Consider the following 26,040-nt stretch of genomic DNA (forward strand, 5'->3'; position numbering starts at 1 on the left):
GGAGACGCTCAAGCGATCTCGGACCAGTTACTCTACCCTACAGGTTGCTCTGTACTACTTGATCCTCATCAAGTCTCATCTCCCCAAGCATGACTTCACCATGTCACAGCCAGAGGATGCTTCTCTGCGCGCACTGCAGTGTGGACGTCGCATGTTCCTTGCGGCGCTCATCCTCGCCTCAAAGTACTTGCAAGACCGCAACTACTCGGCTCGCGCATGGAGCAAAATCTCTGGCCTCAAGGTCTGTGAGATCAACACCAATGAGATGGCCTTCCTCGAGGCTGTTAACTGGAAGCTCCACATCACCGATCCTATCTGGGAGAAGTGGCAGGAAGTTGTTAACCGTCATACTCCTAGCAGGCCTCCAACATCACCCGGGGCTTCCCTCACCAACACTTGGAAAGACGTTATCCCCATGCTGACGCCCGAGTTGGACATCGTTGAGGTGCCTTCAAAGGCGCCAATCACTCCTGTCCGACCTGCTCTGAGGCCTCAGCTGAGCACCTCTCCCCTACGTTACCCATCTGTCGACGGATATGGATCTCAGGAGAGCACCCCAACTCCTTCCCGGTACCAGGTGCCTCGCTTCCTGGAACCGAAGCCTGATCTGCTTCCGCCCACGCCATCTCTTCCTCGCATGGGCCACTTGCCCACGCCGTCGTTGACGCCACAGTCCTACACCAGCAACACTCCTGCAGCGAGTGCCATGGCTTACGGATCGCGCCGTCCATCGATGTGCTCAGCAATGCAACAAGCACAGTGCTCTTCATTGGCACGCACTTGTGTTGACCAGTTCAACCCAAGCATTAGAAATGGTCTGGAAGCATATCACTTCCCCAGCCGCCGCCCCTCCCTGGCTCCTTCAAACTCATCACTGTCCTCCTCTCCAGAGTCTATGATCTCGGACAACTCTCGCTCTTCGCGTGCTTCGTCAATCTCGTCAGTCTCGTCTGCTGGCTGGGCGCCAAACCAAAGCCAGGCAAAGCTTGCCCGGTTGGCGACCTGCCGCAACGCGAGACTACCGTACCCGGCGTTGTCAAAGTGCAAGGAGCAATACGAGTATGCACCAAGCGAGCCCATGTCCTCGCCCGATCTGGAGAGCTTCCACATTGATGACATTGATGCGAAACCCATGGTCGAGAGCCCCACGGCGATGGCTACCCCGAGCCGGAAGCGAGGCAGGTCGTCTGTTGACCTTCAGCAGAACGTCCGCCACCTCCTTCACAGCACACGGTCTGCTTTCACACTGCGAAGCAATCAGACTATCCTGCCTGATCGCTCAGTCGCACAGTCCTTTCTTTTGCCATCGGACAGTCGGTCTGCGCGCAGTGAGCCCAAGGGACTTCAATCTCCCAAGCACATGGTGCCCGACTTTTCTCGTCTGCCGATCCAGAAGGACTTTGGCAAGAAGCGAACGTGCTGCGGCACCGAGGCTGCGCAAGCTTTCCGCTCACAAGGCCCCGGCATGTGGGAGGGTATCCTCTAGCTTCGACGCACACTTTATCAACACTGAATGACCCCAAAGAGGGCACAGAAGAAGAATGCCAAAGGCACAAAGACGCCTTCGCATACCGTCACCACCCACACCTACACATCTTACACATCCTTGTATATTTCCTTCTCAACATCCGCCCACAAACCGTCCGTGTATTCTCACACCTGGAAGACTATCCAAAAGTCTGAAGGAAGACCTATGCTACTTAAGCTCGTTATACCAAGTTCCTCGGTGGCGTTCTCTATCCCGTTTGTTTTTAAACCTGTTGGCGTATATTGTTGGTCGATGGCTCGACAGAGTCTTTATTAAAGTTTTTGACAAGCTTTTGGAGATGCATAACAAATGGAAACAGGAGGAGTCGAAACGGATAACCCTTGATCACAGAACCGCCCGGGTATTTACGGCGGGAATCTGCTGACTGCTTTTTCAACGGAATGGTTAAATATGTACGTTTACTCGAGAGTGGAAGGAGCTATGAGGAGGGAGAGGCTTTGGCTTCGCTCCTGAGTAGTTAGTGGATGGAGATGAGATAGGTAGCAAGGAAGCGAGTTGACGATGCACAATTTCGCCTTCTTTGCGTTGCGGTGATGACGTGTTTAGAAGTGGTGTCGTGTTGCATTGGTCGTAGATGTTGAAGCTAATCCATGGCAGAGAAGTACACCGTCACTGTCCGCGGTCGCGATTCAGACACGTACGCACGTCGATCAGTAAGTCCACACACCCTCCCTCCCCTTGAAAACTGTACACACATCCTTTCTTGCCACCGTGTATGTCCAGTCATCGCGCGCGTAAGACTACCCAACACGTGAGGAAGGTGCAGACATCTCCATGTCACTTTAATATCAAGACAGCCCGCTTGCCTTGCGCACAATGTGTCGAGCATGAGGAAGGCAAGTCGTAAATTTCAGCGGTAGTATCAACAGTCTTGTACACACACACACCATGCTGTGCACTGAAAACCCAGCACAGCGTCCCGGTACCAGCACCAAGAGGCGAGCAAACATGCACCCTGCGAGGAGGAGTTAGTTAGCAGCCGCGGGCAATTTCGTAACGGTAAATTCTTTCCGACGAGAAATTCGTGAAGCTCCTCAGGCTTCTTCATCTGCGTCGGCTCCGAGCTGCGATGTGCTCTAGTGAGGTGGCCGAGTCCATGGATGGATTCAGACATTTGAGTAAGGTTCATGTGAGATGCAGAGATATCCTGTGCTTTAGTAAGGTGCGAGGGAGAGAGGCGCAGAACAGAGTGGGGCGACATAGGAGAGTGGTAGGCGTGTCACGATTAGAGTAGTAGGACGAAGTGAAAGCATCATTTAATTCCTTGCAGGTACTAGAGAGGCAGGGCGCATAGTGCGCTAGATTCCGTGCATAAGTTGCTGTCAGACATGGAGTCTTCATGCGGATGCAGGGCGGAGGTCGCGCAGACTTCTGTAAAGCTGCAGAGTATGCACTAAGCAAGGTACGCATTTATGTGTAACGCATAAAAGTCAATCCGGGGAAGGGACGGGAAATGCACAAGCGGTTGTGCTGTGCTGTGCTTCTCTTCTGCGTGGCGGAAACGGACGTGCAATGAAATCAGGCTCCTCAAGAAGACGTGGCGAAAGAGCCAGACAGTTCATGTGGCGGCAATGAATCTTACGGTGCTCCAGTGATTCAACACCACTTCTTGCATCGTTTTAACTTGGCAAAATTCGCATGTTGGCCATGCCATCAAAGAAGGCGGCAATCAACAGTGTTGCGATGTGTCTTAGTACACAGTATCGCTGCTGTCACTGTCATAGTCATCCTCGGACCCACTGCTTACCTCAATCACGTCCTGGGAGACATTCGTGATGAGAGGAGCAGGTCGGCGTCGACGACGACGACGAGGAGGAGTTAGAGGTTCGGTGGTCTCAACCACATCGCTGTCGCTGTCTTGGGTGCTGTTGAGGAGACCATCGAGTAAGCTCATATTGTCGAATGAACCGCTTAACATTCTGCGCGACTGTTGAGGCCGAGCCGGCCTTGCTTGAGCAAACCGGGTCGGCGCTGAAGTAGCAGCTCGAGCAGGTCTAGGAGTATCGCGTACAAGGTAGCGCGACTGAGGTGTCGTCGACCTTACTCGACGCTCGAAGGACGGGCGTGGAATCGATGGCGCATTTTCGAGGCTTACACCCTTGCTGTCTAAGAGTTCATCTAGGTCCGAAAGATCATCCTCAGCATCGATATGGTTCTGATCAAATGCTTCGAGCGTTTTTGCAATAGTGCGATATAGTTTCTCCGCCATGACCGGTGGAAAGGCATTGCCGATCTGCTTAATAGCATTGCCTTGCCCACCAGTGAATTTGTAGTCAATGGGAAAGCTCTGAAATAAACTCAGCTCGCGAGGTGTATACTTGCGGGTGCCGTTGTAGTGGTATTTTCCTTCTCCACCATTAGTTGTGATGCATCCTTTAAGGAACGACTGAGGATCATAAGACTTTCTTCGCGTTCTAGTGGGCTTAGGTTGGTGGTAGAAGTCGTTTGTAGGGCGGTTGGCGAGACGTTCAATGGGACGGAGGGCAGCTTTAATGAAGTGCCAGGGCTCCAAACCACTGCCAGGGGGGCCATGGGTGGCTTTTGGGAAAGGCGGCAGAGGCGTACCCCGCCTGTTGGAAAGATTAGTCGACGGCCCGCTACTTTGGTTATCAGACTTACCTTGCTGCAATAATGAGAAGCCGCTTCCTCGGCTGAACTAAGCCATATTCCGAGAAATCTGAATTCTTCCAGCGCAAATCGTACCCGGCTTTCCCAATGTCGTGAAAGAGCATCAGAAAGTTCGCCCTATGCTGATCGTGGGTGGACAAGCCAGAAGTCTGCTCTAACGTTGCGACCCTGGGTTTCAATTTGTTGAGTATGGGTCCCACGGTGTATATAGCTTCGAGATTCGCTTGGTCGTTGGGTCCATTGACGGTACTATCAGGGATTAGCTGTGGAATTGCCAGGATGATCTCAACTGGACTTACTGGGCCGGGCTGAAGAAACAGCACGGAGGAGAGAGATGAACTACATCTACCCTGAGCTGCTCGCTGGTATACCCTTCTGGTGGGAAGTCATGAGCACTGCAGTTGAAAGGCAAGGCGCCAGTATGATTCAGCTCATAAGCTTCGATTGCATCATCGTCGAAGTCCAACCCCCACTTGATAGATAAGCCTGCTTGTTTTGCTCCTTGAGATGACCCTCCTGCCCCGCAGAAGACGTCTCCAAATGTGAGTTGCCTTGCTTTGATAGGCATCGGTGAGTGTCGCTTCCTTGATCCGGAGCTGAAATGGCCTCGTCGCTTTCTCCGGCCTGCGCTATCAGGATCGACGACAACAGACTCATCTGATTCCTCATCATCGTCGACTTGGATTGAATCCGTCCGGGAAGCGCCAGGGCCTCGAGCCGCGCCAGTGCTCACTGCATCAGCCTCTCTAGCGTATAAATGACGTACAATACCACTCTGTGCCTTTCCCTTCTTGTTGTTCCTGACGATCAAGATATTGACCACTCGACACACAAGGCGTCCTTCATGAAACACTTGCTCTTTCATCTCATCTATAGAGAGGCCCTTTCGAAAGTCAAATTTCCAGCAACCTGAATCTCTGAAACTCAACAATGGGTATGGCTTGTTTGTCAAGACACAGTCTCGAATGCGAAAAATCTCGTCCACAGAGACCTCTTCCATGCCAGCAATGAAAGCACTGCGCGTGTCGGTTTCGTTAACACAAAGCACCATGGCTAGCTCGTTGAGCTTCCCTAGGATCTTGTTAAAACTTGCTTGCATCTTCTAGGTGTAAGATTATACTTACAATCGAACAATTGGGACAGGTACTTTGTGCGGCGCAGACGGTAACCTCGCAAGCGTACATCATCGGTCTGGTGGTTGACGATGATATTCTTGACCCGGAAAAAATCGCCGCTCTGATTTGTGTCCGGCATGAGCTGCTTGTCGTTGGTAAGCTCCACAGTATCACCTTGTACGATGACAGTCCCGTCCCCAAGTCCGTACTTCGGAATCTCGCTATCAGGCAACACTATGGGTCCATTGTGGAGCCGTAACGAAGGACGGGTCTTCTTGCGATAGCTTGATGCAGCAGTGGTTGGTGGGGTCTCTCTCGTGTAAACTGCGGTGATTTCGGGCTCTGAGCTATCAGAATCTAGAAACGGTCAGGCTGGGAAGTTGAAGTTGCGCAAAATGTATCTTGGGATTACCGTAGTCGATGAGCTCTAGTTGATCGTCCCAAAGGTTCACCACCTCATCTTCTCCGTCATCAATAGAGATGGGACTTGTGAAGGACATTGTGTCTAGAGCGATGGTATCGCGAGTTAGCAGATCCAGATTGCAATTGGAGTTGCGAGAGCGACTGTTAAGTATTCTTTGCTCACTCACCTGGTGCGCGCAATCAAGCGGTCTCAGTCGGTTTGATATGTCTCACGCCCTAACAAAAGAACAAAGGGCGAGGACGGGCAAGCTGGAAAGGCAGCGGGTGTGCCAGAAGTTGCGGTATACTGGTGAGGGAACAAAGGTGGGAGGCGGGAGCTTGATGTAGCAAGTTGGAAGACGCGCCAAGGCCCAGCGTGCACCGTTTGCTCAGCTAGTCGTGGTGAAGGTGAAAGCCGCCGAGCTGGAGGGAGCGTAACGCAACGTTCCTTGCGCGCCATGATATCGGAGACCACAAGGAGCGATTTGCGGCACACGAAATTTGAAGTGAAGGTGAGTGCAAACGAATGAGACATAGTGTTGGCCAAACGGGAGTAAAGAGGCCGGCATGGGGCAGCTGTTTGGGCGATGATGTAAGTGGGACAGAGGCAAAAGGTCATGAAGACGTAGTTCAAGGCTGAAAAGATGATTTGACAAAGAAGGAAGCGACCTCCACGGTATGTCGGAAAGAGGAAGGGACCTAGGGACTACACTCCACCCCCCATATTTATACAAATGACGAACCAAACCAGGCGCAAATGCTCGCTCATCGAATGGTCTTCTCGACGAAGTCCTTTTCTAACCGGCCCACCTCCTTCTTGAATGTCTCAATCTCCTTCCAGCAGTCCAGTGGCCGTCGGTCGTGCGTCCTCAAGCACGCAACGACTGCCTCCTTCGCCTTGCTGACTTCGGCATCCACCTGCTCCAGCTTTTTCCTGTTGGCCAGCTTCTGCCTCAGCTGCTCGACCTCCTCGGTGACGCTGTTCCGGCTCATTTCCTTTTGGCGTTGCTTCTCGGCGAGGGTTGCTTTGGAGGAGGTGGCATCGGAGAGCTTCTCGACGAGGGAGGGTTGGCTGGACTCGTCTGACTCGCCAGACAGGGTTTCGCTGTATTTGGTGAAGTTTTGGGCCTCTTGTTCGCGCAGCTTTTCGAGCTCGGCAGTCAGACGCTCCTGGTACTGGAGTTCTTGTTGTCGTGATCGCGTGGAGTCGGTCTGCGGGTTGCATCAGCGCCATTCTTCCATCAATTTATTCCGGACCGTATATGACGTACGAAAGTGTTCTTTTGTAGCGAATCGACGAGTTCGTTGGAGAATTTGACGGGGTGTTCACTGCGCGCAAACTGATCAGCTTCCTTCCTGTGACGGCGTCTTGTTGCGGCGCACAGGTGCCATTGGCGGGGGGGAAGTGCACATACGGAGAGAAGACATGCTGCTTCACGTCGGAAGAGGGTTTCGAGTTTTCGGCGCCCATTGTTGTGCTGATGTGACGGCAGGATGCGGCGCGATGATGCTGTTGCTGCAAGAAGTCGGAGCTCACGGCTTGGCCGATGAAATGAGCGGCTAAATCGGCTTGGGAAGCGATCGGCATGCGCGTGTTCAAGACACCACAAAGTTATCGCGACGTTGCTTCACTGTGGAATGCACTCACGCTGTTGCTATATATGCTGGTGACAGGAACGAGAGAAGGATCGTCAGGAAGAATCGAAAGGCCAGGCACTTGCAGAGAATATCAAGCCGTCCCGTACCACAACACACTACGCCTCACGAGCGAATATGCAGTCGTCTATATCAAGCTGGCTGAAGAAGCCAGAAGCTGCCAACCCGAATGAGCTTCCGTTGAAGTCGCCCACACTGGCGCCACCGACTGCCAAAAGGCCTCCCCCTCCTCCAAAGTCGACCTCAGCACCCCCACGCGTCCTGTCCTCAAGCACACCTGCACCCAAAGCCAAAGCCATGGACAACTGGAATGACATACCCGACGACTTCTTGCAAGCTCCATCGCGGCCGAGATCCAAGAAGAGCCCCCGCTCGTCCAATGCGGTCACGCCACTTGCTACTTCACGAGTCCCTACACCCGTCACGCTTCCTAGCCCACAGCCCGCCATAACACAACTATTCGCTCTTCGTCCGTTACCGTCGAATGTCGAAATCGCACCGCTCACTGTTGAGCACCTCCCCGACTACAAGCGCCTAAATGCCCTGACGCTACCCGTCGCATACCCCGAGAGCTTCTACAAAGAAACCATGACTGAGCCCAATCTGAGCATCACAATGGTCGCACTCTGGCACTCATCGCTTTCACAGGCTAGTGGTAGTCATGTGGCAACTGAACCACCGCGTCTCGTTGGCGCTATTCGCTGCCGTCTGCTGCCTTCCTCGCAGCTCTACATCTCCACAATTGGAATCCTCGCACCCTATCGGTCGCACGGCATCGCCATGCACCTGCTGCAAGCCGTCGTGAGAAAAGCTGTCGATCTACACAGCGTCAGATGTGTCACGGCGCATGTTTGGGAGGCAAACGACGATGGCTTGGACTGGTACAAGAAGAGGAATTTTGAGATCCTTGACAAAGAGGAAGCGTACTACAGGAAGCTGAAGCCGCAAGGTGCCCACCTGGTCAGGAAATGGATTGGTGTGGGCGACTTGTTGGGCGGCAATATCGCATGAAGAATGACTGCGGGTCTGTCTATGAGCTGAGTGACCCACTTCTGACCTGATCCAGCGTCGCTTTGTACGCAGCGCGGGCCTTCTGAATACGTCGCTTGCACCTAAACCGATTCTAAAACTACCACCCGAAGCTCTGGATGCATCCAGCATGCCGTTCCTTTTGCTTCTATCCGTTTACCCGCACCCGGACGGTGGTCGATGGTATATTCGCTTGGCGAGGCTATATCACCAACAGGTCAATATCCTGCAACTACGACGCATTGTTATATCGATCAATACACTATTCCTGCGGCCTACTGCAATAGTCTGAGAGGCATCGAACACTCGTTCGGTGACACGAACAAGGGTTACGCATCCATACTGCCGAGAACAATCTGCGGATAAAGACATGCTCATCGACCATGCAAGAGCACACAAGAATAGCATCAATACCGCGTGTGAGATAGGCCGGTAAGCAGGCGGATCGGTCCTGCCATGCAGTCGCGACATCGCGAGCTACGAGCTACTGAGATGTACCCCGGTAGGAATGGGTTCTACTGCGCCAATATCACGTCGCGTGCGAGTAGCAGAGCATAAGAAAGGGCATTCTATAGGTCTTCTCGGTTGCGGCTCAAACGTTTCTTGTGGTAATGGCTCCAATTTCCTGGCTTTGAAGCATGCTCCCCACGCCTGCTGTATATTCTGGGTGGTCCGTTTGCCGGTAACGAAGCCGAAGCTCACCACGACCTGGACCACGGAAGGAACAGCACTCGCAATACAATCTATGTCCACGCAGCCATTGATTCGGCGACTTCGTATCTGGCCTTGGCAATAGCCAGCTGCTAATCTATCACGACACCACCGAGGTTCAAACGTCGTCCCGTCTACGTCTTCATCAACTACCCAATCATCGTGCCTGTGTAGGAATAGCGTAGTAAGACAGAAGATCTATAAGAAGTCGAATGTTGTCCTCACAATCACCTCATCACACCAGTTCACGATTTGATCTCTCGCAACATCTCTTGATTGTGTCTGCAAGCCATTATGCAATTCTTCACGCTCTCCGCCTTGCTCTCATCGCTCCTTGCTGTCTCTCTCGCAGTATGTATCGAACTCTCAATAATAGCAAATTGGTATTGACCCTGCCAGGCACCAGCGAAAGAACACGCCCTCGTGCCTCGTCAAACATATATCATAACATGCATCGGTGGCCGCTGTGACGACGGCTCGACTCCACAGCCCACGGCCAAACCCACTTCATCAAAGAAACCCGATCCACCAAAGACGACAACTACAAAGGTAAATCGTTGGCACTCACAATTTTCTATGCGTAATTACTAACATTGCTCCTCGCAGCCTACACCGATCAAGCCCTCATCAAAGGTTCCTGAACAACCTACCAAGACTACCACTGGTGAGGAGACCGGGCCAAGCAGTACCAGTTGTCCGGTGCCGCTGTTCTACAAATGTGGTGGCTGGGACTATGACAAGCCTTGGTCTGGGTGTACGGTCTGTGTGAAGGGAGCGAAGTGTGTGATGCAGAATGGTATGTCAACATGGGGTCGTGCGGCAATTGGGACAACGCTAATGCGATACAGAATGGTACTACCAGTGTGTTGCAGATGATGGCTCATGAGAGTGATCTGCATGAACGTTAAGAGCGCAATCAGTCATCATGAGAGAATGAAGTATGCAACTCGAAACAAGAACAAGCATGATATGCGGACCTAGTTTCAGTCCGCAGCCAGTGTGGTCACATCTCTTTTTCTACGCCCCGCTCTGGTACCCATCATCTCTTGGACCGTTCCTCTTCTATTACCATCTCAGTCATCACAGTCTTGGAATCTATTCTTTGTCAACCATTACATTCAATGACGAATGCTGACTATACCTGCGGAGTTTGAGCCGCATGCGCAGTGGGGCAGCAACCAGGAGCCCTTCGGAGCTACCCCACCAGACTAAATATTTATTTACATGCGCGTAAGGACGTCATACATAGCTAAACTACGAGTTACCGCTTCATGCCGTCGCAATTTTCTTACGCATCTTCGCACTTCTTCCTTTGTTCTAGTTTCTGAAGCATCTGTTTGATCAATTGCTTTCACCTCTCCCAATTCACTTCCCTCACAACTTGACCACACTTCACTTCACGCAATGCCCGATCCCCGCGTCTTCATCGTCCGCCATGGCGAAACCGAGTGGTCCCTCAACGGCCGACACACAGGCACATCCGACATCCCCCTAACCGCCAACGGCGAATCGCGCATCCGCGCCACAGGCAAAGCCCTCGTCGGCTCCGACCGCCTCATCGTCCCCAGCAACCTCGCACACATGTAACCTCTGCCCTCCACCATCCCCCACACTGTCTCTAACATGTAATACAAGCTACGTCTCCCCCCGCACCCGCGCCCAAAAAACCCTCCAACTCCTCTCCCTTGGCTGCCGCGACCGCTTCCCCTGGGCCCCCGACGCCCCGCCGCCCCTCGACCCCCGCACAAACGCCCACATCCAAGTGACCGAGGCCGTGCGCGAGTGGGACTACGGCGACTACGAGGGCCTGACATCCTCGCAAATCCGGGAGTCACGCAAGTCGCGCGGCCTCAGTGAAGACTGGGATATCTGGCGCGACGGGTGCGAGGGCGGCGAGAGCCCTGAAGACGTGACGGAGCGCTTGGACAAGCTGATTGCGGAACTCAGGGAGAAGTTTCACAAGGATACGTTTGGGAATGGCAAGGGCGGGCCGAACGATGTGCTGATTGTGGCGCATGGGCATATTCTGCGTGCGTTTGCGGCGAGGTGGGTGGGGAAGCGGTTGGAGGAGAATCCGAGTTTGATACTCGAGGCGGGAGGGGTGGGCACGTTGAGTTATGAACATCATAGGATTGAGGAGCCGGCGATATTGTTGGGCGGTGCGTTTGTGGTGGAGGTTGTGGAGAAGGAAGAGGAGGGGAAGAAGTGATGGAGTGGACTGGAGGGCTTCAGTGGGTTGACGGGGTGAGTGGGAAAGGGAGGGGTGGGGTATTCTGATAAGTTGTTTCCGGACGGATCGGCGAGAAGTGGTGGTGTGTATGCGATTATAATGCTAGAGTGAGTTCATACCCTGAGGAGTGATTGGGAAGCCTGCATATCTTCAGCATATCAACACTGACTGCGCACCGACTCAACTCGGATCATTACTGTGGCCTTGATATCGATCAGAAACGCTCAAGCTGGCGGAATCGACTCATGTATAATGCTCGATATAGGCCAGTCCCCAAGACACGATTGTAGAGTCTAAGACACGATTGTAGAGTCTAAGACACGATTGTAGAGCCTCTATAGCTTCAGCGTATGTTGGTTAGGTAAGTGGCCAAGTCACGATCAAAAAGCTTGGATAGCTTTAGCGTACCAACGCGTTTCATTCATGCTACCAAGCTATTCATTATCATTACATGCATATCCTCCAATCCAGCTAAGCTGCTGCAGTGCGCGGCATGATGCGCTGATAGTCCGAGCTCTTTTGGCGAATCTTCTTCTCAAACTCCTCCTTGTTCTTGAGAAGCCAAAGTCCCATTTCACGTACAGCGAACGCGTTCATGAGCATATCGCGGCCATATTCAGGATCGCTCTTCAGAACAACGCCATTGAAATCGCGACAAAGGCTATCCAAACTCAGCTGTGGCTTCGAAAGTGGGCCTTTGGCTGCCTTTTCGGCGACTTTGGCAATATCGACTGCGCGACCGTGGATCATCCGAAGGCAATCGAGATCTGAACGCAAGTCATGGCCAAGAATGATGGTATCTTTGTCGATGAATTTCGAAAGCGCAGAGCGTGCAGCACACCAACCCTTGAAAATCTTGTAACCCAGCTTGCGAGCCTGCTCCATATCGTCCCAGCTGTACAAGCCAGTCTCATCGGAGCGCCAGTTCTTAACTCGAGCAGTGCCATTGTTGCATATAAGGTGGTTCATGAGGATCCGGCACGTAACAACGTCGACCGCAGCGATTTTGACGACCTCCTGAAGGCCATCGGCGAGTACGACTTTGCTGCATGCGATAGCGACGACTCCAAGGCCAGGCTTGTTACGATCACGAGCCGGGGCCGCCTCGAACTCGGACGCTGGATACTGGAGCTGATAATCGGACTTGAAGGTATTCGGGGGCGGGAGGTACTCGCCCTGGAGGATCTTGGGCAGGTGGCACATGCCTTCGAACATGCCAGGCACGTCGGGCTGCTTCTCGACGCCTATGCGAGTCCATTCGATGCCGCAGACGCCCATCTTGCCATCATTTCGAATGAAGATATCGGACTGAATCAGCAAGCGCAGAATCTTGCCCTGGATATGCTTTGCTTGTTCCATTTCGAAGACACCTCCAACGTGACGGACGGAAGATTCTCCCTGGCGCAGCACTTGCATAGGCGGCTGTACGGACAACTGGGCATGGGTTCGCTGAGGTGGAGGCATATGCTGATGGGTGGGAGGTGGTCCCTGGCGCGGCGCCTGCATAGGCGGCTGTACGGGCAACTGGGTACGTGGTCGCCGAGTAGGAGGCATCTTCTGACTAGGAGGCGTACCGAACGCAGGGATAGGAGCAGGAGTGAAGTGCTGGCCTGCTCTAGGAGCCGGGGGTAGCGGAGGTCGTCCACCTTGGCCACGACCACCTCCTCCTCGAGCACCCCCACGACCACTTCGGGCAGGACCTGCTGGAGTTGTGTGGAGAAGACCATCTTGTCTCATCTGTTCACGCGAACACTGATTGAGCATCCAGGAGTCCTTCCCACCCAGGTCCAAGCCTCTGCCTCCGATACCGTGTGCATCGATTTTGTGCTGCTTGAGGCCGGCTTCAGACAGGCAGGTCCTCGCACAACCAGTGACGCTGCAAGGAAAAGTGACACTTGAAACAGCTTGCTGCGATGTGGGGCGATTGTTTTTCGTCTGGCTTGCTGGTTGTGGCGCAGTTGATACTGGAGGCTGGATGGCTTCAGAGGTTGATCGCGCAGAGACCTGGCTTGGAGCCGCCTCCTCAGTCGGACCATGCTTTGTGACACACCACAGAGTGTGATTGACATGTTGAGCATATGATTTGAAGCGAGTTCGGCACTGTGCGCACCAAATGTCGTCCGCACTCAGGTCAGAGGGAGCTGTCGCAGTGTTGCCAGCAACCGCACCTTCCCCATCAGACGACGCATAGCCCAGAATCTCACCCACTGGATTATTATTGGGCGCATCCGGGTCCTTGTAGACCACACGGTTCTTGGGCGGTGACTTATGGTTGTGGTCGGCACACGGTCCATCGTTTGAGAAGCTGCGATGGCTGTCGTGCTCTTGACGGTTCTTGAATGTCTTCCCACACCTATCACAAGTGACGGAAGTAGGTGCTGGCGCCTTTGCAGCCGGCTTGCTGGCCACACCTGTCAATACTGGTGAGCATCCGTACGGTGGTTTCTTGTGGGCCTCAAGCGATCGAGGCGTCACGAAGCCCTGGCCACAGTTTTCGCATGTGAAACGAGGCTTGTCATGACCACTCTTGATCTTGTGGTCTTCAAGTGACAGAGAGTCCTCGAAGGGCCAACCGCACATGGAGCAATTGATTTGGGCGGGTTTGTTGTCTGCATGGCCTCGCGTGTGGGCAGTGAGGTCACCTTTGGAGGTGAACTGCTGGTCGCACATACCACAGTGGTAACCAGGCAATGCCTGCTTTCCTGCCATAAAATTGAAGGCGGGATGGGTTATTATGAGTCGGGTGTGCGCGTTGATGTCGCGTTGTTGTGTTTGGAGGGTGTGGGCAGCGAGAACGTGGGCACGGACTGCAGGCGCCCCGGTATCACGTGGGCACTGGAAGCTTCCACGGATCGACTGTAGAGCCTAAAGGCCTTTGCGGCACTCAAATGCTTGAGAGTGTCTATCAGTGACGCAAATCGAAGCTGCGGACACTCTCACCTGGTGTCGACCTGCCTAGGTAAGGACACTTGCAACACTGACATTACATGTGAGATCTTATGGAAGACAAGTACGTACAGTTTGGTGGGCTGGAGGTGTTTGCGGCCCTGAATCTTGCAGTGCCTGTATGATCTCACAAAACGGCAAGAGTTCTATGAAGAACGGGGTCCATCAACGATGTGACTCTGCAGCTGACCACTACGAACTATTAGCTAGGCTGATCGCCCTCGTGATACGCAGGACCTACCTTCTCCTGGCGATAGCGTTCGAACAGCGGTGACTATACCGACTTCGGTGAAACAAGCCATGATAGTACACACGGCCGCATACTCGTACTATTGGAATACCGCCAATAGTCGTTGAGCGAATATCTCTGTCGTTCCTTTTCGATGGCGGATTGTACATGCTGAGTGCCTTCAGGGACCTATCAGTGCTGCACAATCGGCATAGACGCGTCGAGTAAGAGATGAAAAGCGAAAGCTTCTACGAATGAAGATGTCCATCGAGTGTGTGTATGATGAGTCCATTGCATACATTCTCTCTGGAGAAAGGATGGCAAAGTTCAAGGCCAAGTCCAGGCTCTTATTGTTGACAGCAGATCGTCCATCCTGTATATCTTCTGTGAATCATAACGGCCAACAGCGCCTGAGCGCAGTTCGGGATGTATGGTAGGGTAAAGCTATTATGACTTATCAAGTCACATCTGACTGTTATGGTATGTCGGCAGAGTCGTTGTGTTGAGAACGCTTGAAGGTCCCCGCAGTGCCATCGCCTCAGAGATGAAGGCATGGCCCGTAGCAATCTTTTGGAGAGATCGAATACTCTTGATGTCTCGCGGTTTGCACTTAAAGTCCAGAGTGACTAGTAGACGTAGCTACACATACTGGTGAATTTACATCATATGCGCTGAGAACATTCTGAGAAGCTTTGCGTTGGTATATCCTGGATATCTTCGCTACCCTGAGCCATGCTAGTTATGATGCTAGTCAGACTGATTCCAAAGTATGTGTGAAACAACATGGTACTCTTCTCTGCGGTGCTTGCGCCAGACGAGACAGGGTCTCCACATATTCTTCTTATGCATTGAGCTGTCCTGAATATTTTCACGACCTTGTGACTTCCTTTTCGTTCTTGTGACGAAGTTGGCGGATTCCTGTCCACTAAACTGGAATGAGAGAGTTGAATCATGGGCTCGAATGCTATCGCGGAATTCTCGAAGAAACATTGGCATCTTAGAAAAAAGCGAAGCATCTCGAGCAGCTGAATGGATTTATGAATAACAGGGGCGCAAATGCTTTTCTGCACAGTATCTATTATCAGTGAAAGGGAATGATACACTTGCTATCAGCTTAAGCCGAGTTTAGTCATACAGTGTGGCTGGAACAGTTGCATACTAGGACCGGAGAAGTTCCTAATTACTTTCTCTTCATTCATAATCGATTGAAAGACTACGCAAGACTCAACCCGAATGAAATTGTGATTAGCATCTATGAAGTACTCTCTTACTACTGCCGCGTATCATTAACGTGTAAGTCTTCCTTCCCGCTCTCCATCAACCTCGCAATCGTCACTGCCTCTCTCAAAGCCCGTCCCAAATGACCTCTAACACCCGCTTCTTCCAACACCATCAAACCGCCGATCGTGCATCCCTCTGAACTCGTACCTTGATCCTTCAACAACCCTGGATGCACACCACTCTGCAACATCTCCGCGCTGCCCTTCATACTTTGGTAAATTTGTGCCTGCGCCATTGCTCTCGGCAGCCCGACTGCAACTGCTGCATCAATCAGCGCATCGCAAATTACAGCCCAGAACGCGGGCGTTGAACCGCCAACAGCGGTTGTGGCATTCATCAGGCGAGGAGCGATATGTACTGCTTTCCCGACTTGAGAGAATATGGCGTCGGCGATCTCCATATGTTCTGCGGGAAAGTCTGGAGCCGGATCTTCGATCGCTGTGAGAGATTGAGATACTTGTGCGCAGACGTTGGGGAGCGTACGAAGGACCCATGTCCGGTCTTTGTCATTTGACGAATTAGCGGAAACGAGTGCTTCGAGATTTTCTCGTGACCAGCCGGCTGCGACGCTGATCATGAGTTTCCCTTTGAGTGCTGCAACGATGCCGTCTTGCTTCAGCGTGGCTTCGATGGCGGAAGGGTCGACGCCGAGGATGACGATATTGGAGTCTTGAATGGCTTTGACATTGTTGCCCCGTGAGATGAGTACTTTTCCAGACTCTTTATGCTTGGAGAATAGGGATAATAGCTTTTGCTCCGACGATTCGCTGTGAACACAGGCAATGTATCTGGAGAAGTGTGCTTTCGAGTCTTCTGGGGATTCCAGTAAACTTTTTAGAATTGGTGTCCCAAGGTTTCCTGTAAAACATCAGTCGCTCAAGTGCTTTAAGCAAGGAGTATAACATACCGCAGCCAAGGATACAAAGTGTTCTGCCAGCCATGGTTCGTGCTGGACTTGTGATAAGCGCAGCATACACAATCAAGCAGCGTTCACTCTTGGGCAAATGTCTGGGTGTATGGGTAACACCGAGCTTTCGACTATTCCGAGAGATCCTGAGCTAACCTCCACGCCGAAAGGGCAAGTCGGTAGTACTACCGGTACGATTGACTTGTGATTGGTTCGTTCACAGCGACTTCGCTGATGCCCCTCTTTACTGCATTAAGGCACATCCATGAAGAGTTAATACCGATTCTAGCCGAACAGCTGTGGGGCGCTACATCAGCATAACGTGAAACGGCACAATCTGAAAGAAGCCGGAGATGTAGGATAAAAATGTTGTTCGGTGCATATAGCAAAGCCTCAATATTGGAGATTGGTCGAGTACGCGACACTGTTTCATCATGCAGAGAATGGCGACTTCATCCTCCTCCAAGTTTCCTTCCTCAAAGCTGCAAACTCGTCCTTAGTCCTGAGTACCGCATCGCGATTCTCCACTGCCCTCCTCAGCAAGTATCCAATACACTCGCCCATTGTGCCCCAAGTTGAGCATTTTAACACTTCAGGAGGATTCTGATTCTCGTCTCTCTCCGCCAACAGCGAAAAGCTGACTTCATCGCTCATACCATGCAATTGACCGAAAGCGACCGGAACTGTGGGAAGACCTGCTTCGATCCTCTGCTGGCGCAGTCTGTGTGCTGAAAGTACGCTGTCGCGGTTGTGACTTGGCGAGGAACAGATTAAGCGATGGAAACGGTTTCGCGGTTGGTCCTTCGGCGCCAAAGTCGCCCATAGTGCTGGCCGTATCGCACCTTGAGCAATGCCATTGTATGCATCATCGGTTTCTTGCTTCGTGTCGTGTATCAAGGAACGGTCATCGGAGAGGATGTATGCACCGCGAACAAGCTTCAAGCCAAGTGTAAATCCACCTTTCTGCGCTTCTGCCATGTGTTCGGCAACGCTGGCAGGTGTAGCTTTCAGGTACGCTTGGTAGGTGTTGTAGACGACAGCTTTTCCGTCTGTGTTGAACTTTCGCATGAGTTCCAGTGCAGTACGTGCGATGCCGTCTTGCCAGCGTTGAGACTCGGCATCGATGATAATTTGGATACCACGTTCTTTGCACTTCATCGCAATGTCGTTGAGTGCGTCCATCATTTGTTGTGGTGCAAGTTCACCTTTGGCGAAAGCCTCGACGACTGTAGGGCCACCTCCAGTGGTTCTGAATGTCTTATTAGCAACTGTGGTAGACATTATTAATTATGGAACCTTGCAAAGGATGTAGGCTTACTTAATGGCCAGTATGTCGCCCTCCGAGATCAAATTCATGGTGTTGAGCGTACCCACTCGCCATGATTCAATGTCGGTATCTTGTGTTACTGCCGTTTGTACTCCATCACGTTTCTCCGAAGCATTACTATGGTGGTTTGCAGAGTTGGACTTCGTATCAAAGACTGCCTCTCTTGCAAAAGTCAAGATCACTCCTTTGAACCCCAGGTCCTTCAATTGCTGCACGCATGCTCTCGTCTCTTTCTCCGTCTCCCCGGCACAGAATTGATTGTACAAGGCCCGCTTCAAGATGGCCTTCAGAACAGGGTTTCGATCGACGTTAAAGATAAAGCTTCAGGTTGGGCTTTGCGAAGAAGGAAAGAAGTTGTAGAGATGGTAGGAGGAGGAACTTGTTTGAGGAGACTGTGGCGATGAAGAGTGATCGTAAAAGCATATGTGCTGGCATGACGGATAACGGATGCTCTGCAAGTCTTCGCTTTCCTTCTGTAACGGCCACATGACTCATAATACTGTGGTTCTTATCCCGTGGCACGGCCGTTGTTGAGCTGGTCTTGACCTCAAATGTGCTTATGCTGCCACCAAATCCCTTCTGCGTTGTGGTCGCACATCGTGATGATAAGCCGCCGAATCGCGGCTGAATCATGACTTTCTAAAATGTACTGAAAATGAAGTCGTCAGGATGTCTGTGTGATTCAAGTTGAGCAAAGAGAGAATGCTTCCTGTAGAGGTTCGAAGCTCATGGCACAAAGACAATGACATGCCGTCATAATATTCAGCCAAACCAGTCTAATCCCCTTATCTCCATTAAACACTATCTTTTAGCTCCCGACCCCGCTCAATGATCTCGAGCATTGTTACCCCACGTTGCTCGTGACCTTCGCTTGCTCATACCGTAGCTCGGTCTTCCCCGGGTCTTATCCAATCCGAGAGTACGCCTCATTTCTAGTGCGAGAAGCATACTGCACCATATGGCAACGTGATAAGCAATGAATGAGGTACGGTATCGATTGGATTACGAGATGATGAAGTGACGAACAGCTGCACGCTGGAAAGAGGATGGTGCGGGGTTAGGCGGCTTCGGTCGGGCCAATTGTACATATGAAGTCATGCCGAATGTGGTATTGCACAAAGTTAGGTGCATTTCGCTATCAGATACGACGCAATGTGTCGTGTTTCAACTTGCTGGAATTGCAAAAGAGGGTTGAGTGGAGGAATTTAACGGCAAGTTGTTCAAAGGTAGTGGTAAACATAGTAGAGATGTCAGCCCTCTCCCTCCTGTACTATAATTGCTTCAGAATAATTATCGGGAAACCTGCTCACCATGCTAAGCTCGTGTGGTGTTCCATACTGTCCTGGGTCGGTAGGAAGTGTTCCATTGCACACGAACCTGATAGCGCTTCTCTTTCGCTACCGATGAGGACCGAATCACGAAGTATGCTGACACTTACCTAAATCGGTAGGTTTGAACGACGGGATGGTTACCTTTGCTGCACGAGAGCCAAGAAGCGGAGCATTACAACCACTCGGATGGAGCAGTGGCACTGCTAGCGTCCGCTACCTTCCCTCGTTTAGCATGACTTGAAACGTTCCGAATTCCGATCCCGTTCGGAACGCAGTGAATGTGGGGTTTCATGGTATGTATCCTGGAAGAACGTAACTATTTGTGAAGTGTACAGACTCTCCACGTCTCTGTATCATTGCCATTCATTAAATTTGTCTCTCCACTGTCCACATCATTCTCCTTAGCGATGGGAATTTCTAAAAGTGATCCGATAGCCATTATTGGTGCAGGAGCATTCGGTCTCTCGACTGCTCTTGAGCTCTCCAATCAAGGCTATTCCGACATAACAGTATTCGAGAAAGACCAGGAGATTCCGTCACGATGGTCAGCTGCGAATGATCTCAATAAGATTATGCGAGTTGAGTATGAGGACGACTTCTATACCAACCTGGCAATTGTATGCTTCCCATAGCAGTGTCCTTGTGATGCATTCTGGCATTTCACTGACAAACTACATAGGAAGCAGCGCATGCCTGGCAAACCCCTCTTTATGCGCCATATTTCCATCGAGTCGGGTATCTCAATTGTGCAACCGCGACTTCGCCGCAGAAAGCAGTGGACACTATGAGGCGATTCCATGCGGCTGCCGCGAGACATCTGGAGACAAGAGCCTACACCGATACCATCAACGGCCCAGAAGATATCAAAAAATTCTGCTGGCAATTCAAAGGAGGTGAACTGCCTGGCTGGAGAGGATATCTTTGCCGGTATGATGGATATGTACATTCCGCGAATGCCTTGCGCGGAATATATCGGGAGGCGCAGTCAAAGGGAATACGGTTTTTCCTGGGTGAAAAAGTCGGCGCCATCCAAGAGATTGTCTACGAAGGAGTTGGGCCAAGCCGAAGGAGTATCGGCGTCAGAACAAAGGCTGGCACGTTTCACGCCGCGTCGCTGGTCATCGTGGCCGTGGGAGCTGCAGCCTCGAAGATTGTCCCAGAGATAGGCAGCGAGGTTTCGGCGAAGTCTTGGTCTGTGGCACATATTCGACTTACTGACGAAGAGACGTCGGCGCTGCGCGGTATTCCGGTTACGTACGCGCGCGACTTTGGGTTTCTTTTCGAGCCAGATCCGAAGACCAATCTTTTAAAGCTGTGTCCCATGGGCGGTGGCTACATCAACACGAATCCATCCACTGGGGTATCGGAAGCCCCGTCGGGGTTGATTCGCGGCTTTGTGCCAGCTGAGGATGAGAGAAAAATGCGGGAGCTGCTCCGCCAGACTCTGCCATATCTAGCAGATAGGCCACTGGTAGACAAGTCACTATGCTGGTTTGCAGATACCGCAGACTCCGACCTCATCATCGATTACGTGCCGGAAACGGCTTCTTCGGTTATTTTGTTGTCGGGCGACTCGGGACAGGGCTTCAAGATGTTCCCGATCTTTGGGCGCTGGGTGGCTAATTTGCTCAATGAGTCGGCCAATGTTCAAAGTATTGCGCGATGGCGTTGGAGGGTACCAAAGCCGAAAGCGAAGGGTGGAATAGATGATGTGAGCTGGAGGATAGGTGACGTGAAAGAATTACGGGAAATCCAACAGAGCAGGCCAGTGCCTGCAAAGTTGTGATTGTCGTCATTAATCTCTGCAATTGATGATTACACCGTTTATTTATCTCCGATAATCGACTTTATGGTAGTCGTCTAGCATTGTGAACAAAAGCTAGAAATTACGCTGCTATTAGATCGTCCCAAAGCTACTCCCCTCATCACTGAAACTAGGTTGTAGCGGGGGCATAAAACCGTCATGTGTCATGAAATTATGTATAGCTGAGGCGCTTTGGCTAGCCCTCGAGGACGTTGAAATAAGGACAAACATGGCGCAGCTGAAAAGAAAGATCAGCGCCCAGCATCAACCAATTGCCAGCGACAACGACACACCATCTCATTCTCCAGCCACTTCGGAGCACCCGATAGGTCATAAAGCGTCTGTATTCATGTACTCATTACCCAAATATCATCTAATCATTATGTATGTTCCTCCACATGCTCCATCTAAAACGTAAACGTCATCAGCGCCGGGTTCAAGACAATCGGCAACAACAAGTGACTGGACCAGACAATGCACATTGGGAAAATTGCCGTAAAGTCCGTGACTCGCCAGCCAAAGGGGATGAACTCTCCGAGCGCCAGGATCGCCACGCCTGCAATGGCAATCGTGCTGATGGCGAAGGAATACTTAAACCGCTTGAGCACGCGCGGAACTTCGATGAAGAAGTTGCTGAACTCAGCTTCTTTGGCGGTTGCGCCCCACTGCATGTTGTACTCAAACATGTGTGCTAGCAGCGCGGAGGATACGTGTAGAGACAGTCCGCCGAGGAATATGGCGAGCATGAGGATCCATTTGAAGTTTTCGAAGAGCGAGGAGAAGAATGTGTGTGTGCCTAGGCGGTAGCGTAGAACAGCGAGGGAAATGTTGCCTAGACCGGCGAATATGACCACGAGGGCGAACCTGCGGTTTGTGTTAATGGTGATTGTGATGGCGACGAGAGTGAAGACTTACCAGACTTTCCACGAGTCGATGTAGTACTTGTCAATGTACCCGTTGTACCATCCGATGGCGAAGTAGTTCGCGGTTGTCATAATCCATGCTGCGCCAATGGCGTAGTATGTACCAATGTACGAGATAATAGTGACCTTGCTCGTGAAGCGAATGTTGGAGAACAAGAACTTGCGAAATAGTGGTGTGAACGGGCCGCGAATGAACCAAAACCTGAGTGGATGGAAGAGCAGTTCGTTGCATCCATACGCATACTTTTCCCAGCGAGCAAGTTCATCGTAGACGGTAAGCGAGACACCTTCTTTGAAGCCGTCGCCAGCCCAAGTTGCCATACGTATGATGTAGCCATTGACCTGTAAGCGCAGAGACATATCAAAATCTTCAGAGACATGAGATTCAGACCAGAACTTTTCGTAACCGTCTTCGTCAAAGTAGGAGACTTCTTGGATCGCAGACCAACGCAGAATCGCGTTGTGGCCGACAAAAGGTGCTACATCGCCGTTTGAGACGGTGTATGAGATCGCCGTGTAGATTAAGTTCGTAAAGAACGTGATACTGGTCTCGGTCAGCTTCTGTTCAGAACTGAGATCTGTTGCGCGACTTACCCGTTCTCGAAGTAGGTGTGAACAACTTGCATGACGCCGGATGAGAATTGCATGATGCCAACTTCAGGACTCTGCTCCATCTCACTGGCAGCATCAAGAAGGCAGTCGGAAGGAACGCGAGTATCTGAGTCTACCAGAAGAATGTAGTCACCGACACGAATGTTACCGTCGGCCCAGGCCCTGCCATTTGCCTGGAGTACTTCTTTGAGGCAACGGTCATACTCTCTGGCCTCATCATTAGAGGTCCATGTCTCATCGCGTTCTATTACAGCTAGCTTTTCCTCGACGTTGTTACTCAGCATGAGTCCGTAGTTCATGTTGCTTGCTTTCTTGAACTTTCCTCGTCGCAGGAAGCCATCTTCGCCATGTCTTGGGCGAGCAGTCCAGCCAATGCCGTTGTCATGGTAGAAATTGATGCGTGCCTCTCGCTCATCTTCGGTCATGAGCTGCATACCGTCATCGTTGATGAAGATGTTTGCAGACCCCCCTTGCAGCTCATAAGTGGATATGGCTTGTTTCAGGGACCGCACAGTCGGTACGATAACAGAAGTCAAACCCTCTTTGTACACGGGACATTGTACGGTGATGTGAGGAAGTATCCCGGTGATACGGCGCGGCAGAATGGCAGAGAAATACTTCGAATTGGTTTGCATCTGACGGATGGGCCCGAACAATTGCGAAAGATCGGTGATGATGACCTGGGAAAAGAACTACGTAATCATTAGAGCAGAGCACATGAATGGGATAGATATATTTTACCAGGGAAAAGAAGATAAGAACTGGTGTCATCAATACGAAAGCTACGCGAACGTAGCTTTTATCAACGAGGACTTGGAAAGCGATCTGCTTGTATCCCAGCCCTAACATGGCCGTAATCAGTATGATTGTGGCTGCGACTTGTATCGCGTTGATAATATTGGTCGATCGTCGTTCGGGTACCGCTTCACCGACTTCCACATCGACCTCTCCCTCGACGACTGCGGGAGCTTTCTCTGTGTCGGAGGCTTGCTCGGCTTCAGTAGGCTCACCCGACTGCCAAACCAAGTTCATCAATTCGTTTTCGATTGTAGTCGCTCGCTCGACAACTTTCGTTGGATCGTCGTCCCAGACAATCAGAAGTGATTCCGCCGCCAGAAAAGCGGCACATTGGTTTTTTCGTGCTTTGGGAAGGTCGTCAACGCATGGAAGCACCTGAATACGGAGGCCGTTGCCCAATGGAACATCAGTCGCTCCTGGTGACCATTCGATAAAGGTCTGTATAACTCGCGAATTAACTGTCAATGCAACCTAAAATTTGGTCAGATTCAGACTTGCTGTTAAAAAATGGCGGGAAAATACCTGAAGGTTGAGACGCGCACAATAATCGGCAAGGGCCGATTCCGCCAAATTTGGTGGACAGGTTGTGTAGATACCACGAGATTTGCGCAAAAGTACACCTTCAATATCACCACTCGCATCGTTGAGCCAGAGTCGTCCTAACGTGAAGTGTGAGCGCAAGCACGCCAACGAAAAACCGCGAGGTCCAACTTACTGCATTGTTGTTGAAATAAATGGTTGACCATTGCCTCGTACTTCAACTCTTTCAGCATGGACGATCGCATAGATGTAGATGAGTTTCTTCTCGAAGTGAATGCTGAAGTCGCAGCACTACGTTGTGCTGAGCTTTCTGGAGCCCATGGTGATGGTGGAGGACGGAGTTCCTCTGTGACTGATGAAGGTTTGCTTCGCCCAAAACCAAATATCTTTGATCCGACACTTGAGCTTGCCGGAGTGCCAGATGACGGCTTCTCCCCCTGCTCCTGTTTCTTGGTGAACAAGCCCATGGTGCTTTCTTAATCACGAATACAGTTTGCTGGGGAACGCAATTGCAAAGCCCAAGAGCTGATAGAGTACTGGCACTGAAACGACTGAGGATTCCAATATGAACGAGAGTCAAGAGTGAAGCAACAAAGTTGAGGTCAGAAGAAAAAAGATTCCAAAGCGGCATATGAGGTAGAGCTCTACCGGCGGCAGCGTATCTCTTCCGAGCGGGTGGCAGCCACACGAATGCACGGACAAGATACAGCTGTGTCACCGGTGGCATGCCAACCTGAACGTGGTATCGGCATAGCAATCCCGCGCCCTCGCTTAAAACCAGCTGAGCGAAGTTCTAGCATCAGCATCTAGATCCTCGGTCGTACCGGTGGTTGAGCTTGAGGCGTGTTGGAGACCGGTCTTTTTGCTGCTTCGTTGAGGTAGTAGCGCGCCTCAATGATCCTGCCAAGCTATGAATGTGAAGATGACTGCAGTTCGGACAGTCACATAGGGCTTCCGATGACTTCTGGACCGTGGACACGTAGGAAATACGCATTTGTGCCTAATGGAGTATGCGACTACCCATGCGCCACTCTGGAAACACTTAGATCGGCCAATTGGCTGTCGTTGTGAGCCTCGCCGCCATATCCCATGTCGATTCGATACATGCCGTAGTTGGCTGTTATTATCAGAATATCGCGCATATACATGCACTCAACATGTTTCTAGGCCTCGTAAGATAACCACCGTTACAAACGGGCTGAGCGTTGCCGTTGATTAAGACCAATCAGTCGTACTCTAGGTTAAGGTTTCACAGAGTAACGACGTACGATGAACAGGCTGCGGCTGAGGACCAGCTCTTCGCTGAAGAAGGACTGGGTTCGACGTAATGGACCGTGGCAATACTGGTATTAGTTGACATATATTGTAGAAACCTCGATAAGACGCAGTGTCTACGGCTGACGCGAACCTAGAATACCTGTCTGCATGATTTCTGCGCAGCTATGCATGCTAGGCTTGTAGTGAATCCTTCGGAAAGTGAGCTTCTCCCAAAGCGTGCCGTCCAGTCAAGCGACAAGATCCAACCTCCCATAGCCCAGCAATACTCGAGATTCGTGCTACAGTATAGGGTTTCACATCCATTTACGGCAAGCGTCTACCCCATATCAGAGACGTGCCTCATGGCACCGAGAGCGAGTTGAGTGGAGAGAACACCGCGTCCAAGCTCTTTATCCTGTAATTGGCCTCAGAGACAAGTCTGCGACGTCGTGATCGTGATGAAGCCTTGCAGTTACATTGCACCCTTGCCAAGTGACGGGCGTGCATGTAGGCATGCAGTGCGGCCGGACTGATTGTACCACCTTCTACGCTCAAGACCCCGCCTAGTCCAATCTTGAGCTTATCACCCACGCAATTGTGGGTCGCAAAGGCCATGTTTTACGGGCTGTAATCAGATTCGCAACCAGGTGTTGCCTACTCTGCTACACTACAGAGCTGTCTCAAAGTCGCCCCACCAGCACGATGTACATGTAGGTGTGTACCGTATCTGCAGGGCAGTCTGTACCTAGATGACTGGAACCAGTC

General features: G+C 51.5%; 13 protein-coding genes across 13 annotated transcripts in view; 6 read left to right on the forward strand and 7 right to left on the reverse strand.

The window, feature by feature from the left end:
* SNOG_07569 (hypothetical protein) overlaps positions 1–2,054 on the forward strand; it is a 2,599-nt gene extending 545 nt beyond the window's left edge. Inside the window, exon 2 of the mRNA XM_001797851.1 lies at positions 74–2,054. Within this exon, the coding sequence (XP_001797903.1) occupies positions 74–1,486 (1,413 nt within the window). The 3' untranslated portion in view covers positions 1,487–2,054. The remainder of the gene's footprint in view (positions 1–73) is intronic.
* Positions 2,055–2,139: 85 nt separating this feature from the next.
* On the forward strand, positions 2,140–2,521 carry SNOG_07570 (hypothetical protein; the record flags this gene model as incomplete). Its single annotated transcript, XM_001797852.1, has 2 exons — positions 2,140–2,202; positions 2,465–2,521. The coding sequence occupies 2 exons, from the start codon at positions 2,140–2,142 to the stop codon at positions 2,519–2,521; spliced, it is 120 nt and encodes a 39-aa protein (XP_001797904.1).
* A 1,951-nt stretch (positions 2,522–4,472) lies between these two features.
* On the reverse strand, positions 4,473–5,792 carry SNOG_07571 (hypothetical protein; the record flags this gene model as incomplete). Its single annotated transcript, XM_001797853.1, has 3 exons — positions 4,473–5,248; positions 5,302–5,649; positions 5,705–5,792. The coding sequence occupies 3 exons, from the start codon at positions 5,790–5,792 to the stop codon at positions 4,473–4,475; spliced, it is 1,212 nt and encodes a 403-aa protein (XP_001797905.1).
* A 667-nt stretch (positions 5,793–6,459) lies between these two features.
* On the reverse strand, positions 6,460–7,282 carry SNOG_07572 (hypothetical protein; the record flags this gene model as incomplete). Its single annotated transcript, XM_001797854.1, has 3 exons — positions 6,460–6,906; positions 6,966–7,050; positions 7,110–7,282. The coding sequence occupies 3 exons, from the start codon at positions 7,280–7,282 to the stop codon at positions 6,460–6,462; spliced, it is 705 nt and encodes a 234-aa protein (XP_001797906.1).
* A 185-nt stretch (positions 7,283–7,467) lies between these two features.
* SNOG_07573 (hypothetical protein) lies at positions 7,468–8,361 on the forward strand (the record flags this gene model as incomplete). The annotated part of the gene is made up of 1 exon (XM_001797855.1): positions 7,468–8,361. One exon carries the CDS (start codon positions 7,468–7,470, stop codon positions 8,359–8,361), a length of 894 nt encoding a protein of 297 aa, XP_001797907.1.
* A 1,023-nt stretch (positions 8,362–9,384) lies between these two features.
* Positions 9,385–9,976, forward strand: SNOG_07574 (hypothetical protein; the record flags this gene model as incomplete). Its single annotated transcript, XM_001797856.1, has 4 exons — positions 9,385–9,441; positions 9,490–9,639; positions 9,697–9,886; positions 9,939–9,976. The coding sequence occupies 4 exons, from the start codon at positions 9,385–9,387 to the stop codon at positions 9,974–9,976; spliced, it is 435 nt and encodes a 144-aa protein (XP_001797908.1).
* Positions 9,977–10,494: 518 nt separating this feature from the next.
* SNOG_07575 (hypothetical protein) lies at positions 10,495–11,299 on the forward strand (the record flags this gene model as incomplete). Its single annotated transcript, XM_001797857.1, has 2 exons — positions 10,495–10,673; positions 10,726–11,299. The coding sequence occupies 2 exons, from the start codon at positions 10,495–10,497 to the stop codon at positions 11,297–11,299; spliced, it is 753 nt and encodes a 250-aa protein (XP_001797909.1).
* A 492-nt stretch (positions 11,300–11,791) lies between these two features.
* On the reverse strand, positions 11,792–13,990 carry SNOG_07576 (hypothetical protein; the record flags this gene model as incomplete). The annotated part of the gene is made up of 3 exons (XM_001797858.1): positions 11,792–12,742; positions 12,895–13,020; positions 13,286–13,990. 3 exons carry the CDS (start codon positions 13,988–13,990, stop codon positions 11,792–11,794), a joined length of 1,782 nt encoding a protein of 593 aa, XP_001797910.1.
* A 1,775-nt stretch (positions 13,991–15,765) lies between these two features.
* SNOG_07577 (hypothetical protein) lies at positions 15,766–16,717 on the reverse strand (the record flags this gene model as incomplete). Its single annotated transcript, XM_001797859.1, has 2 exons — positions 15,766–16,634; positions 16,684–16,717. The coding sequence occupies 2 exons, from the start codon at positions 16,715–16,717 to the stop codon at positions 15,766–15,768; spliced, it is 903 nt and encodes a 300-aa protein (XP_001797911.1).
* A 398-nt stretch (positions 16,718–17,115) lies between these two features.
* On the reverse strand, positions 17,116–17,964 carry SNOG_07578 (hypothetical protein; the record flags this gene model as incomplete). Its single annotated transcript, XM_001797860.1, has 1 exon — positions 17,116–17,964. The coding sequence occupies one exon, from the start codon at positions 17,962–17,964 to the stop codon at positions 17,116–17,118; it is 849 nt and encodes a 282-aa protein (XP_001797912.1).
* A 1,784-nt stretch (positions 17,965–19,748) lies between these two features.
* On the forward strand, positions 19,749–21,127 carry SNOG_07579 (hypothetical protein; the record flags this gene model as incomplete). The annotated part of the gene is made up of 2 exons (XM_001797861.1): positions 19,749–19,958; positions 20,021–21,127. 2 exons carry the CDS (start codon positions 19,749–19,751, stop codon positions 21,125–21,127), a joined length of 1,317 nt encoding a protein of 438 aa, XP_001797913.1.
* Positions 21,128–21,552: 425 nt separating this feature from the next.
* SNOG_07580 (hypothetical protein) lies at positions 21,553–24,485 on the reverse strand (the record flags this gene model as incomplete). The annotated part of the gene is made up of 6 exons (XM_001797862.1): positions 21,553–22,009; positions 22,061–22,646; positions 22,748–23,360; positions 23,422–23,916; positions 24,235–24,309; positions 24,429–24,485. The coding sequence occupies 6 exons, from the start codon at positions 24,483–24,485 to the stop codon at positions 21,553–21,555; spliced, it is 2,283 nt and encodes a 760-aa protein (XP_001797914.1).
* A 1,150-nt stretch (positions 24,486–25,635) lies between these two features.
* Positions 25,636–25,890, reverse strand: SNOG_07581 (hypothetical protein; the record flags this gene model as incomplete). Its single annotated transcript, XM_001797863.1, has 1 exon — positions 25,636–25,890. The coding sequence occupies one exon, from the start codon at positions 25,888–25,890 to the stop codon at positions 25,636–25,638; it is 255 nt and encodes an 84-aa protein (XP_001797915.1).
* Positions 25,891–26,040: the final 150 nt, after the last annotated feature.

The sequence above is a fragment of the Parastagonospora nodorum genome (assembly GCF_000146915.1).
Source record: "Parastagonospora nodorum SN15 chromosome Unknown scaffold_11, whole genome shotgun sequence".
Lineage (NCBI taxonomy): Eukaryota > Fungi > Ascomycota > Dothideomycetes > Pleosporales > Phaeosphaeriaceae > Parastagonospora > Parastagonospora nodorum.